At 63.4% G+C, this 13704-nt stretch overlaps 1 protein-coding gene across 1 annotated transcript in view; it reads left to right on the top strand.

The window, feature by feature from the left end:
• Positions 1–259: 259 nt before the first annotated feature.
• LOC133264178 (alpha-actinin-4-like) overlaps positions 260–13704 on the top strand; it is a 31538-nt gene continuing 18093 nt past the window's right edge. Inside the window, exons 1-3 of the mRNA XM_061444114.1 lie at positions 260–334; positions 8769–8883; positions 10429–10548. Of these exons, the coding sequence (XP_061300098.1) occupies positions 266–334; positions 8769–8883; positions 10429–10548 (304 nt within the window). The 5' untranslated portion in view covers positions 260–265. The remainder of the gene's footprint in view (positions 335–8768; positions 8884–10428; positions 10549–13704) is intronic.

Raw genomic sequence — 13704 nt, 5'->3', positions numbered from 1 at the left:
GCGTGTTCAACGTGCTCCTCGTGAGGGGCGTGGTTTAGCCCCCCGCGGTGGGCGGCGCTTAGCCGCACGTCGCGTCGCCATTGGTTAGCGTGAGGCCAGAGTGGGCGTGGCTTCCCCCTCCCTCCCTCCCGCCTCCGTGCGTGGTGGGCGTGTCCCGCGGCCGCGCGTGCGCAGAGCGGGGCGTTGCGGCGGCGGAGCGGGCGCCATCAGCATGGTGGATTACCACCGCGATCGCGACAGGGATCGCGACAGGGACGGGGATTACATGGCCCAGGAGGAGGACTGGGACCGGGACCTGCTCCTGGACCCCGCCTGGGAGAAACAGCAGAGGAAGGTCAGGAACGGGGCCTAGGGGGGTCTATGGGGCCTGAGGGGGGTCTATGGGGCCTGAGGGGGCTCTATGGGGCCTGAGGGAGCTGTGGGGCCTGAGGGGGGTCTGTGGGGCCTGAGGGGGGTCTATGGGGCCTAGGGGGCTCTATGGGGCCTAGGGGGGTCTATGGGGCCTATGGGGCCTAGGGGGGTCTATGGGGCCTATGGGGGTCTATGGGGCCTGAGGGGGTCTGTGGGGCCTGAGGGAGCTGTGGGGCATGAGGGGGGCTGTGGGGGGATAGAGGCTATGGGGGGGATATAGGGTGGCCATAGGGCGGCTGGGGAGGGATAGAGGCTATGGGGGGTGGGATAGGGCGGCTGGGGGGTGATAGAGCCTATGGGGAGGGATATAGGGTGTTAGAGCCTATGGGGGGAGATACAGGGCAGCTGGGGGGTGATAGAGGCTAGGGGGGGGGGATATAGGGCAGCCATAGGGCGGCTGGGGGCTGTTAAAGGGAATGGGGAGGGATATAGGGTGGTAGAGCCTATGGGGGAGGATATAGGGGGTCTATGGGGTGATAGAGGCTATGGGGGGGAGATATAGGGCGGCCATAGGGCGGCTGGGGGGTGTTAAAGGGAATGGGGAGGGATATAGGGTGATAGAGCCTATGGGGAAGGTATAAGGTGGCTGGGGGGTGATAGAGCCTGGGGGGATACAGGGCTGCTCTAGGGTGGCTGGGGGGTGATAGAGCCTATGGGGGGGAAGTATAGGGGGTCTATGGGGTGATAGAGCCTATGGGGGGGAGATATAGGGGGTCTGTGAGGTCCTAAAGTCAAAGGGGGGGAGCTATAGGGCAGCTGTGGGGTGTTAAAGGGAATGGGGGGGGATATAGGAGGTCTGTGGGGTCCTAAAGGCAGTGGGGGGGGCCTATAGGGTGGCTGCAGGGGGGCTGTGGGGTGTTAGAGCCTATGGGGGGGAGCTATAGGGGGTCTGTGGGGTCCTAAAGGCAATGGGGGGGTTATAGGGGATCTATGAGGCATTGGAGCCTATGGAGGGATTCCCCCTCATAGGCACTCATAGGAGTTGGTTGTGGGGTGCTCCCCCCATAGGAGTTGGTTATGGGGCGCTCCCCCCCATAAGAGTTGGTTATGGGGCACTCCCCCCATAGGAGTTGGTTATGGGGTGCTCCCCCCCATAGGAGTTGGTTATGGGGTTCCCCCCCATACGAGTTGGTTATGCAGTGCTCCTCTTGCAATAAGGGTTGGTTATGGGGCTGCCCCCCATAGTGGTTGGTTATGGGGCTGCACCCCCATAGGAGTTGGTTATGGGGCTGCCCCCCACAGGTGTTGGTTCTGGGGCGCTCCCCCCCCCAGGTGTTGGTTGTGGGGCTGCCACCCCCCAGGTGTTGGTTATGGGGCTGCCCCCCCACAGCTGTTGGTTATGGGGCTGCCACCCCCCAGGTGTTGGTTATGGGGCTGCCCCCCCACAGGTGTTGGTTATGGGGCTGCCCCCCCCCATAGGAGTTGGTTGTGGGGCTCCCCCCCCACAGGTGTTGGTTATGGGGCGCTGCCCCCCCCAGGTGTTGGCTGTGGGGCGCTCCCCCCCAGGTGTTGTTTATGGGGCTGCCCCCCCCCAGGTGTTGGCTGTGGGGCTGCCCCATAGGGAGCCGGGGGGGGGCGGGTGCTGCGGGCGCGGCTCCGCTCCCTGCCCTTGGAATGGGGAAGAGGAGAAAGGGCGGGGGGGGAGGGGCAGGGCGAAGGGCGGCGTTCCCGGAAACGGGAATTCGGGGGCTGGGAATGACCGGGGGGGAGGGGGGGTCCCGGGGGGAGGGGGGGGGGAGGGATCCAATGGGGAGGGGGGGATCCCATAGGAAGGAGTCGGCAGTGATCCCATGGGAAGGGGTCGGCAGTGATCCCATGGGAAGGGGTCTGCAGTGATCCCATGGGAAGGGGTCTGCAGTGATCCCATAGGAAGGGGTCGGCAGTGATCCCATGGGAATGGGGTCGGCAGTGATCCCATGGGAAGGGGTCGGCAGTGATCCCATGGGAAGGGTTCGGCAGTGATCCCATGGGAAGGGGTCTGCAGTGATCCCATAGGAAGGGGTCAGCAGTGATCCCATAGGAAGGGGTCGGCAGTGATCCCATGGGAAGGGGTCGGCAGTCATCCCATGGGAAGGGGGTCGGCAGTGATCCCATGGGAAGGGGTCAGCAGTGATCCCATAGGAAGGGGTCGGCAGTGATCCCATGGGAATGGGGTCAGCAGTGATCCCATAGGAAGGGGTCGGCAGTGATCCCATAGGAAGGGGTCGGCAGTGATCCCATGGGAATGGGGTCAGCAGTGATCCCATGGGAAGGGGTCAGCAGTGATCCCATAGGAAGGGGTCGGCAGTCATCCCATGGGAAGGGGTCAGCAGTGATCCCATAGGAAGTGCTTCCGGCCCCATTCCTGGTGCTGGGATCGGGCTCATCCCAAGGGATTCTCCCAGGCTGGAGCCATTCCCAGGTCGGGGCCGGTGCCTGGGGTGGCACCTTGGGAATGTTGGGAATGGGGCTGGGGGCGGCCGGAGCTGCCAACCCCTTCCCGTTATCCCTGCATCATTCCCGTTATCCCTGTGTCTTTCCCATTCCCCATCCATCATTCCCGTTATCACTGTGTCATTCCCATTCTCTATCCGTCATTCCCAGTATCCATCCATCATTCCCATTCCCCATCCGTCATTCCCGTTATCCCTGTGTCATTCCCGTTCTCCATCCATCATTCCCGTTATCACTGTGTCATTCCCATTCTCCATCCGTCATTCCCAGTATCCATCCATCATTCCCATTCCCCATCCATCATTCCCGTTATTCATCCATCATTCCCGTTATCCATCCGTCATTCCCGTTCCCCATCCATCATTCCCTGTATCCATCCGTCATTCCCAGTGTCCATCCATCATTCCCGTTCTCCATCCATCATTCCCGTTCTCCATCCATCATTCCCAGTATCCATCCGTCATTCCTGTTCCCCATCCATCATTCCCATTCCCCACCCATCATTCCCATTCTCCATCCATCATTCCCAGTATCCATCCATCATTCCCATTCCCCACCCATCATTCCCATTCCCCATCCATGATTCCCGTTATCCACCCATCATTCCCTTTATCCATCCATCATTCCCAGTATCCATCCATCATTCCTGTTCTCCATCCATCATTCCCAATATCCATCCATCATTCCTGTTCCCCATCCATCATTCCCATTCCCCATCCATCATTCCCATTATCCATCCATCATTCCCATTCCCCACCCATCATTCCCATTCTCCATCCATCATTCCCAGTATCCATCCATCATTCCCATTCCCCACCCATCATTCCCATTCCCCATCCATGATTCCCGTTATCCATCCATTATTCCCATTCCCCACCCATCATTCCCATTCCCCATCCATGATTCCCGTTATCCACCCATCATTCCCATTATCCATCCATCATTCCCGTTATCCATCCATCATTCCCAGTATCCATCCATCATTCCTGTTCCCCATCCATCATTCCCATTCCCCATCCATCATTCCCATTATCCATCCATCATTCCCATTCCCCACCCATCATTCCCATTCCGCATCCATGATTCCCGTTATCCACCCATCATTCCCATTATCCATCCATCATTCCCGTTATCCACCCATCATTCCCAGTATCCATCCATCATTCCCATTCCCCACCCATCATTCCCATTCCCCATCCATGATTCCCGTTATCCATCCATCATTCCCATTCCCCACCCATCATTCCCATTCCCCATCCATGATTCCCGTTATCCACCCATCATTCCCATTATCCATCCATCATTCCTGTTCCCCACCCATCCTTCCCATTCCCCATCCATCATTCCCTTTATCCATCCATCATTCCCTTTATCCACCCATCATTCCCATTATCCATCCATCATTCCTGTTCCCCACCCATCCTTCCCATTCCCCATCCATCATTCCCTTTATCCATCCATCATTCCCAGTATCCATCCATCATTCCTGTTCCCCATCCATCATTCCCGTTCTCCACCCATCATTCCCGTTCCCCACCCATCATTCCCATTATCCATCCATCATTTCCATTATCCATCCATCATTCCCGTTATCCACCCATCATTCCCATTCCCCACCCATCATTCCCATTATCCACCCATCATTCCCATTCCCCATCCGTCATTCCCAGCTCCGGAGCATCCCTCGGCATTCCAGGGGGCTGGAAAAGGGATGGGATGCGAAGGGGCTTCCCATGGGGCAGCACTGGGAATGGGGGGCAGAGGCGGCGCTGCCCCCCCGGCCCCATAGCGGCAATGGGCTGAGCTCCCGGATCCCATTCCAGGAGCCGGGAATTCCTCCCTTCCGGCCCAGTAAGGGCAAGGAATGAGGAGAATTCCCTCGGGAATGCCGGGGCGCGGCGCCCGGGGGGGGAACGGATCCGGTTTTCCACGTTCCGGGAATGTTTTCTGTGGGTCCTGCATGGAAAAGGGGCTCCGGAAGGAGCGGCCCTGGGGTTGGGGGGCAGATCCCTAGGGAATGGGGGGGCAGATCCCTAAGGAATGGGGGGAGATCCCTAAGGAATGGGGGGCAGATCCCTAAGGAATGGGGGGAGATCCCTAGGGAATGGGGGGGAGATCCCTAGGGAATGGGGGGGAGATCCCTAAGGAATGGGGGGAGATCCCTAAGGAATGGGGGGGAGATCCCTAGGGAATGGGGGGGAGATCCCTAAGGAATGGGGGGCAGTTCTCTATGGAATGGGGGGAGATCCCTAAGGAATTGGGGGGCAGATCCCTAAGGAATGGGGGGCAGTTCTCTATGGAATGGGGGGAGATCCCTAAGGAATTGGGGGGCAGATCCCTAAGGAATGGGGGGCAGTTCTCTATGGAATGGGGCAGATCCCTTGGGCAGTTCCCTATGGAATGGGGCAGTTCCCTATGGAATGGGGGAGCAGTTCCCTAAGGAATGGGGCAGTTCCCTAAGGAATGGGGCAGATCCCTATGGAATGGGGCAGTTCCCTATGGAATGGGGGAGCAGTTCCCTAAGGAATGGGGCAGTTCCCTAAGGAATGGGGCAGATCCCTAAGGAATGGGGCCGTTCCCTATGGAATGGGGCAGTTCCCTATGGAATGGGGCCGTTCCCTATGGAATGTGGGTCAGTTCCCTATGGAATGGGGCCGTTCCTCCCCGCTCCGGTCCCGGCTCGGCTCGTTCCCATTGGCTGTGGGGCGGGGCGGGGCGGGCCGAGCCCTCCTCTTCCTCGCCATTGGCCACAAAGGGCTTTTCCGGGCGGAAATTCCAGAGGCAGGGCTGGAATTTCGGGAATTCCAAGGAGCAGGAGAAGCTCGGGGGGGGGGGAGGGAAAAGCCGGGATTCAGCCCGGAATTCCCTTGGGAATGGGGCGGGGGGGTCCTCCGGGAGGAGGGGGTGCCTGCGGCCAATGGGGGTCAGGGGTGGCCAATGACGTCATGGCCATGGGGGTCAGTGGTGGTCATGGTGGATCCGATTGGCTCCGGGTGCATCCCAGTGCATCCCGATGGGATCCGGGTCCATCCCGATGGGATCTGGGTCCATCCCGATGGCTCCGGGTGGATCCCGATGGCTCCGGGTGGATCCTGATAGATCCCGATGGGCTCTGGGCAGATCCCAATGGCTCCGGGTGGATCCCAGTGGATCCCGATGGGATCTGGGTCCATCCCGATGGGCTCCGGGTGGATCCTGATGGATCCCGATGGGCTCTGGGCAGATCCCAATGGCTCCGGGTGGGTCCCGATGTGCTCCGGATGGATCCCAGTGGATCCTGATCCCTCCGGGTGGATCCCAGTGGATCCCGATGGATCTGGGTGCCTCCCAATGGGCTCTGGTTGGATCCTGATGGCTCCGGGCGGATCCCGATGGGCTCTGCGTGGATCCTGATGGATCCCAATGGGCTCCTGATGGATCCCAGTGGATCCCGATGGGATCTGGGTGGGTCCAGGTGGATCCCAATGGATCCCGATGGGCTCCAGGTGGATCCTGATGGGCTCCAGATGGTTCCCGATGGATCCCAATGGATCCCAATGGGCTCCGGGTGGATCCCAATGGGCTCTGGGTGGATCCGGGTGGATCCCGATGGATCCGGGTGGCTCTGGGCGGATCCCAATGGATCCCAAAGGGCTCTGGTTGGATCCCGATGGATCCCGATGGGCTCCGGTTGGATCCCAATGGATCCTGATGGCTCCGGTTGGATCCCAATGGGCTCCGGTTGGATCCCGATGGCTCCGGTTGGATCCATTGGCTCCGGGTGGCTCCGGTTGGATCCCAATGGGCTCCGGTTGGATCCCAATGGCTCCGGTTGGATCCAATGGGCTCCGGTTGGATCCATTGGCTCCGGGTGGCTCCGGTTGGATCCCAATGGGCTCCGGTTGGATCCCGATGGCTCCGGTTGGATCCATTGGCTCCGGGTGGCTCCGGTTGGATCCCGATGGGCTCTGGGTGGATCCCGATGGCTCCGGTTGGATCCCAATGGGCTCCGGTTGGATCCCGATGGCTCCGGTTGGATCCAATGGGCTCCGGATGGATCCATTGGCTCCGGGTGGCTCCGGTTGGATCCCAATGGGCTCCGGTTGGATCCAATGGGCTCCGGTTGGATCCCGATGGCTCCGGTTGGATCCCGATGGATCCCAATGGGCTCCGGTTGGATCCCAATGGGCTCCGGTTGGATCCAATGGGCTCCGGGTGGCTCCGGTTGGATCCCGATGGCTCCGGTTGGATCCAATGGGCTCCGGATGGATCCATTGGCTCCAGGTGGCTCCGGTTGGATCCCAATGGGCTCCGGTTGGATCCAATGGGCTCCGGTTGGATCCCGATGGCTCCGGTTGGATCCCGATGGATCCCAATGGGCTCCGGTTGGATCCCAATGGGCTCCGGTTGGATCCAATGGCTCCGGTTGGATCCCGATGGCTCCGGTTGGATCCCGATGGATCCCAATGGGCTCCGGTTGGATCCCAATGGGCTCCGGTTGGATCCAATGGCTCCGGTTGGATCCCAATGGGCTCCGGTTGGATCCCGATGGCTCCGGTTGGATCCAATGGCTCCGGGTGGCTCCGGTTGGATCCCAATGGGCTCCGGTTGGATCCCAATGGCTCCGGTTGGATCCAATGGGCTCCGGTTGGATCCATTGGCTCCGGGTGGCTCCGGTTGGATCCCGATGGCTCCGGTTGGATCCATTGGCTCCGGGTGGCTCCGGTTGGATCCAATGGCTCCGGTTGGATCCCAATGGGCTCCGGTTGGATCCAATGGGCTCCGGTTGGATCCCAATGGGCTCCGGTTGGATCCAATGGCTCCGGTTGGATCCAATGGGCTCCGGTTGGATCCAATGGCTCCGGGTGGCTCCGGTTGGATCCCAATGGGCTCCAATGGCTCCGGGTGGATCCAATGGCTCCGGTTGGATCCAATGGCTCCGGTTGGATCCAATGGGCTCCGGTTGGATCCAATGGCTCCGGGTGGCTCCGGTTGGATCCCAATGGGCTCCGGTTGGATCCCGATGGCTCCGGTTGGATCCAATGGCTCCGGTTGGATCCCAATGGGCTCCAATGGCTCCGGGTGGATCCAATGGCTCCGGTTGGATCCAATGGGCTCCGGTTGGATCCAATGGCTCCGGGTGGCTCCGGTTGGATCCCAATGGGCTCCGGTTGGATCCAATGGCTCCGGGTGGCTCCGGTTGGATCCCGATGGCTCCGGTTGGATCCCAATGGGCTCCGGTTGGATCCCAATGGGCTCCGGTTGGATCCATTGGCTCCGGGTGGCTCTGGTTGGATCCCAATGGGCTCCGGTTGGATCCCGATGGCTCCGGTTGGATCCAATGGGCTCCGGATGGATCCATTGGCTCCGGTTGGATCCCGATGGATCCCAATGGGCTCCGGTTGGATCCCGATGGCTCCGGTTGGATCCCGATGGATCCCAATGGGCTCCGGTTGGATCCCGATGGCTCCGGTTGGATCCCAATGGGCTCCGGTTGGATCCAATGGGCTCCGGTTGGATCCAATGGCTCCGGTTGGATCCCAATGGCTCCGGTTGGATCCAATGGCTCCGGGTGGATCCCGATGGATCCCGATGGGCTCTGGGTGGATCCCAATGGGCTCCGGTTGGATCCAATGGCTCCGGTTGGATCCAATGGCTCCGGGTGGCTCCGGTTGGATCCCGATGGCTCCGGTTGGATCCCGATGGATCCCAATGGGCTCTGGTTGGATCCAATGGCTCCGGTTGGATCCCAATGGGCTCCGGTTGGATCCAATGGCTCCGGTTGGATCCCAATGGGCTCCGGTTGGATCCAATGGCTCCGGGTGGCTCCGGTTGGATCCCAATGGGCTCCGGTTGGATCCCAATGGGCTCCGGTTGGATCCAATGGCTCCGGTTGGATCCCAATGGGCTCCGGTTGGATCCAATGGCTCCGGGTGGCTCCGCAGACCTTCACGGCCTGGTGCAATTCCCACCTTCGGAAAGCCGGGACCCACATCGAGAACATCGACGAGGACTTCCGGGACGGGCTCAAGCTGATGCTGCTGCTGGAGGTCATCTCGGGTCAGCGCCGCGCCGGACCCACAGCCCCGCCCCGGACCCATCCCAGACCCACATCCTGAACCCAGCCCCACAGCCCCGCCCCGGACCCACAGCCCCGCCCCGGACCCACAGCCCCACCCCGGACCCACAGCCCCGCCCCGGACCCACAGCCCCGCCCCGGACCCACAGCCCCGCCCCGGACCCACAGCCCCACCCCGGACCCACCCCGGCCCCACAGCCCCGCCCCGGACCCACAGCCCCGCCCCGGACCCACAGCCCCACCCCGGACCCACAGCCCCGCCCCGGACCCACAGCCCCAGCCTGGACCCACCCCGGACCCACAGCCCAACCTCAGCCCCATCCTGGACCCACATCCTGACCCCGGACCCACATCCTGACCCCAGCCCCATCCCAGACCCACATCCTGACCCCGGACCCACAGCCCCATCCCGGACCCACCCCGGACCCACATCCTGACCCCAGCCCCACAGCCCCACCCCGCACCCATCCCGGACCCACATCCTGACCCCGGACCCACATCCTGACCCTGGCCCCACATCCTGACCCTGGACCCACATCCTGACCCCAGACCCACATCCTGACCCCAGCCCCACCTCAGCCCCATCCCGGACCCACATCCTGACCCCAGCCCCATCCTGGACCCACATCCTGACCCTGGACCCACATCCTCATCCCGGACCCACATCCTCATCCCGGACCCACATCCCCATCCTGGACCCACATCCCCATCCCGGACCCACATCCCCATCCCGGACCCACATCCTGACCCTGGACCCACATCCCCATCCCGGACCCACATCCCCATCCTGGACCCACATCCCCATCCCGGACCCACATCCCCATCCCGGACCCACATCCCCATCCCGGACCCACATCCCGACCCCATCCCTGCATCCCCATCCCGGACCCACATCCCCATCCCGGACCCACATCCCCATCCTGGACCCACATCCCCATCCCGGACCCACATCCCCATCCCGGACCCACATCCCCATCCCGGACCCACATCCCCATCCCGGACCCACATCCCCATCCCGGACCCACATCCTCATCCCGGACCCACATCCCCATCCCGGACCCACATCCCCATCCCGGACCCACATCCCCATCCCGGACCCACATCCCCATCCCGGACCCACATCCCCATCCCGGACCCACATCCCCATCCCGGACCCACATCCTCATCCCGGACCCACATCCCCATCCTGGACCCACATCCCCATCCCGGACCCACATCCCCATCCCGGACCCACATCCCCATCCCGGACCCACATCCCCATCCTGGACCCACATCCCGACCCCATCCCTGCATCCCCATCCCGGACCCACATCCCCATCCCGGACCCACATCCCCATCCCGGACCCACATCCCCATCCCTGTGTCCCCACCCCACCCCCACATCCCCACCCCAGCCCCACATCCCCATCCCTGCATCCCCATCCCTGCGTCCTGACCCCACCCCACCCCCACATCCCCACTGCTCATCCCCATTCCCAACCCCACCCCACCCCCTCCCCCCGTTCCCAGCCTCCCTCCCCCCTCAGGCGAGCGCCTGCCCAAGCCGGAGCGGGGGAAGATGCGGGTTCACCGCATCAACAACGTCAACAAGGCGCTGGACTTCATCGCCAGCAAGGCCGTCAAGCTCGTCTCCATCGGCGCAGAAGGTGCCTGCCCCACACCGCCCCACACGTGCCTGCCCCACACCGAGCCCCACACGTGCCTGCCCCACACCAAGCCCCACACCGCCCCACATGTGCCTGCCCCACACCGCCCCACACCGAGACCCACACCGAGACCCACACCGAGACCCACACCGAGACCCACACCGAGACCCACACCGAGACCCATGTGTGCCTGCCCCACGCCGCCCCACACCGAGACCCACACCGAGACCCACACCGAGACCCACACTGAGCCCCACACCGAGCCCCACACGTGCCTGCCCCACACCGCCCCACACCGAGCCCCACACGTGCCTGCCCCACGCCGCCCCACACCGAGACCCACACCGAGACCCATGTGTGCCTGCCCCACACCAAGACCCACACCGAGACCCACACCGAGACCCACATTGAGCCCCACACCGAGACCCACACCGAGACCCATGTGTGCCTGCCCCACACCGAGCCCCACACCGAGCCCCACACCGAGACCCACACCGAGACCCACACCGAGACCCACATTGAGCCCCACACCGAGACCCACACCGAGCCCCACACCGAGCCCCACATGTGCCTGCCCCACACCGAGCCCCACGTGTGCCTGCCCCACACCGAGCCCCACACCGAGACCCACACCGAGACCCACACCGAGACCCACATTGAGCCCCACACCGAGACCCACACCGAGCCCCACACCGAGCCCCACATGTGCCTGCCCCACACCGAGCCCCACGTGTGCCTGCCCCACACCGAGCCCCACACCGAGCCCCGCACCGAGCCCCACATGTGCCTGCCCCACACCGAGCCCCACACCAAGACCCACACCGAGACCCACATGTGCCTGCCCCACACTGAGCCCCACACCGAGCCCCACACCACCCCACACCGAGCCCCACACGTGCCTGCCCCACGCCGCCCCACACCAAGCCCCACACCACCCCACACCGAGCCCCACATGTGCCTGCCCCACACCACCCCACACCAAGCCCCACACATGCCTGCCCCACACCGCCCCACACCAAGCCCCACACATGCCTGCCCCACACCAAGCCCCACGTGTGCCTGCCCCACACCAAGCCCCACACCGCCCCACATGTGCCTGCCCCACACCGCCCCACACCGAGCCCCACACCAAGCCCCACACGTGCCTGCCCCATGCCGCCCCACACCACCCCACACATGCCTGCCCCATGCCGAGCCCCACGCTGAGCCCCACACATGCCTGCCCCACGCCAAACCCCACACACATATGGCTGCCCCACACCGCAACACACACACACACATGCCTGCCCCACGCCACCCCACACCGCACCCCACAAACAGACATGGCTGCCCCACACCGCGCCCCACACATGGGCACCCCCCCCACACACACATGGCTGCCCCACACCGCACCCCACACATGGGCACCCCCCCCACACACACACATGGCTGCCCCACACCACACCCCACGCATGGCTGCCCCACAGCACACGCACATGGCTGCCCCATACCACACCCCACACATGGGTGCCCCACAACACACACGGGTGCCCCACACACCCCACCCATGGGTGCGCCCCACACCCATGGGGGCCCCACACGCACCCACTTAGGTGCCCCCCCACCTATGGGTGCCCCCACCACACACACACCTGGGTGCCCCCCACAGCCATGGGTGCCCCACACGCACACACTTAGGTGCCCCCCCACCTATGGGTGCCCCCCCACCCCACCCATGGGTGCCCCCCCCCCCCCCGCCCATGGGTGCCCCCCCACTTATGGGTATCCCCACCCATGGGTGCCCCCACACCTATGGGTATCCCCACCCATGGGTGCTACCTCCAGCCATGCGTGCCCCCCCCACCCATGGGTGCTGCTTGGAAGGTGCCCAATGTCAACGCTGACTCAGGGCGCACCCACAGTGACTCATGGGGAGGGCCCTGGACCTTGCCCAGCTCCAGCCTCCATGGGGCCCATCCCACCCCATAGGGCCCATCCCGCCCCATAGGGTCCATCCCACCCCATAGGGTCCATCCCGCCCCATAGGGCCCATCCCACCCCATAGGGCCCATCCCGCCCCATAGGGTCCATCCCACCCCATAGGGTCCATCCCACCCCATAGGGTCCATCCCGCCCCATAGGGCCCATCCCACCCCATAGGGTCCATCCCACCCCATAGGGTCCATCCCGCCCCATAGGGCCCATCCCGCCCCATAGGGTCCATCCCACCCCATAGGGTCCATCCCGCCCCATAGGGTCCATCCCACCCCATAGGGTCCATCCCGCCCCATAGGGTCCATCCCACCCCATAGGGTCCATCCCGCCCCATAGGGTCCATCCCACCCTATAGGGTCCATCCCGCCCCATAGGGTCCATCCCACCCCATAGGGTCCATCCCACCCCATAGGGCCCATCCTGCCCCATAGGGCCCATCCCACCCCATGGGGTCCAACCCATCCCATAGGCCCCATCCCATAGGGCCCATCCCATCCCACCCCATAGGCCCCATCCCACCCCATGGGCCCCATCCCACCCCATAGGGTCCAACCCATCCCATAGGGTCCATCCCACCCCATGGGGCCCCATCCCACCCCATAGGGCCCATCCCACCCCATGGGCCCCATCCCACCCCATAGGGCCCACCCCACCCCATAGAGGGGGCAGTCCCCCCCCACGATCCCAGTGGAGCCGTTGCCCCCCCCCCCAGATCTGATCCCTTCCCAACCTGGCTCCCTTGGGATCCCCCAGGCTCCAGGAATTCCCATGGGATGTGGGGGCTCTGGCGTCCTCCCCCCCCCCATCTCCTGCAGCATTCCCATGGCATTCCCATTGAGTGCCCCCCCCTCCCATCGGCCTCCTGCATGGATCCCCCCAGCCCCATCCCATTGGATCCCTTCCTCCCCATCCCATGGGATCCCTTCTTCCTCATCCCATCAGATCCCTTCCCCATCCCATCGGATCCCTTCCTCCTCATCCCATTGGATCCCTGCCCCATCCCATTGCATCCCTTCCTCCCCATCCCATGGGATCCCCCCAGCCCCATCCCATTGGATCCCTTCCTCCCCATCCCATCGGATCCCTTCCTCCCCATCCCATCGGATCCCTTCCTCCCCATCCCATTGGATCCCTTCCTCCCATCCCATTGGATCCCTTCCTCCCCATCCCATTGGATCCCTT

The sequence above is a fragment of the Pezoporus flaviventris genome, unplaced genomic scaffold (assembly GCF_033815535.1).
Source record: "Pezoporus flaviventris isolate CSIRO_AGI_PZ_B2104156 unplaced genomic scaffold, CSIRO_AGI_Pfla_v1 ptg000693l, whole genome shotgun sequence".
Taxonomy (NCBI): domain Eukaryota; kingdom Metazoa; phylum Chordata; class Aves; order Psittaciformes; family Psittacidae; genus Pezoporus; species Pezoporus flaviventris.
This window is presented reverse-complemented; position numbering and strand designations above follow the sequence as displayed.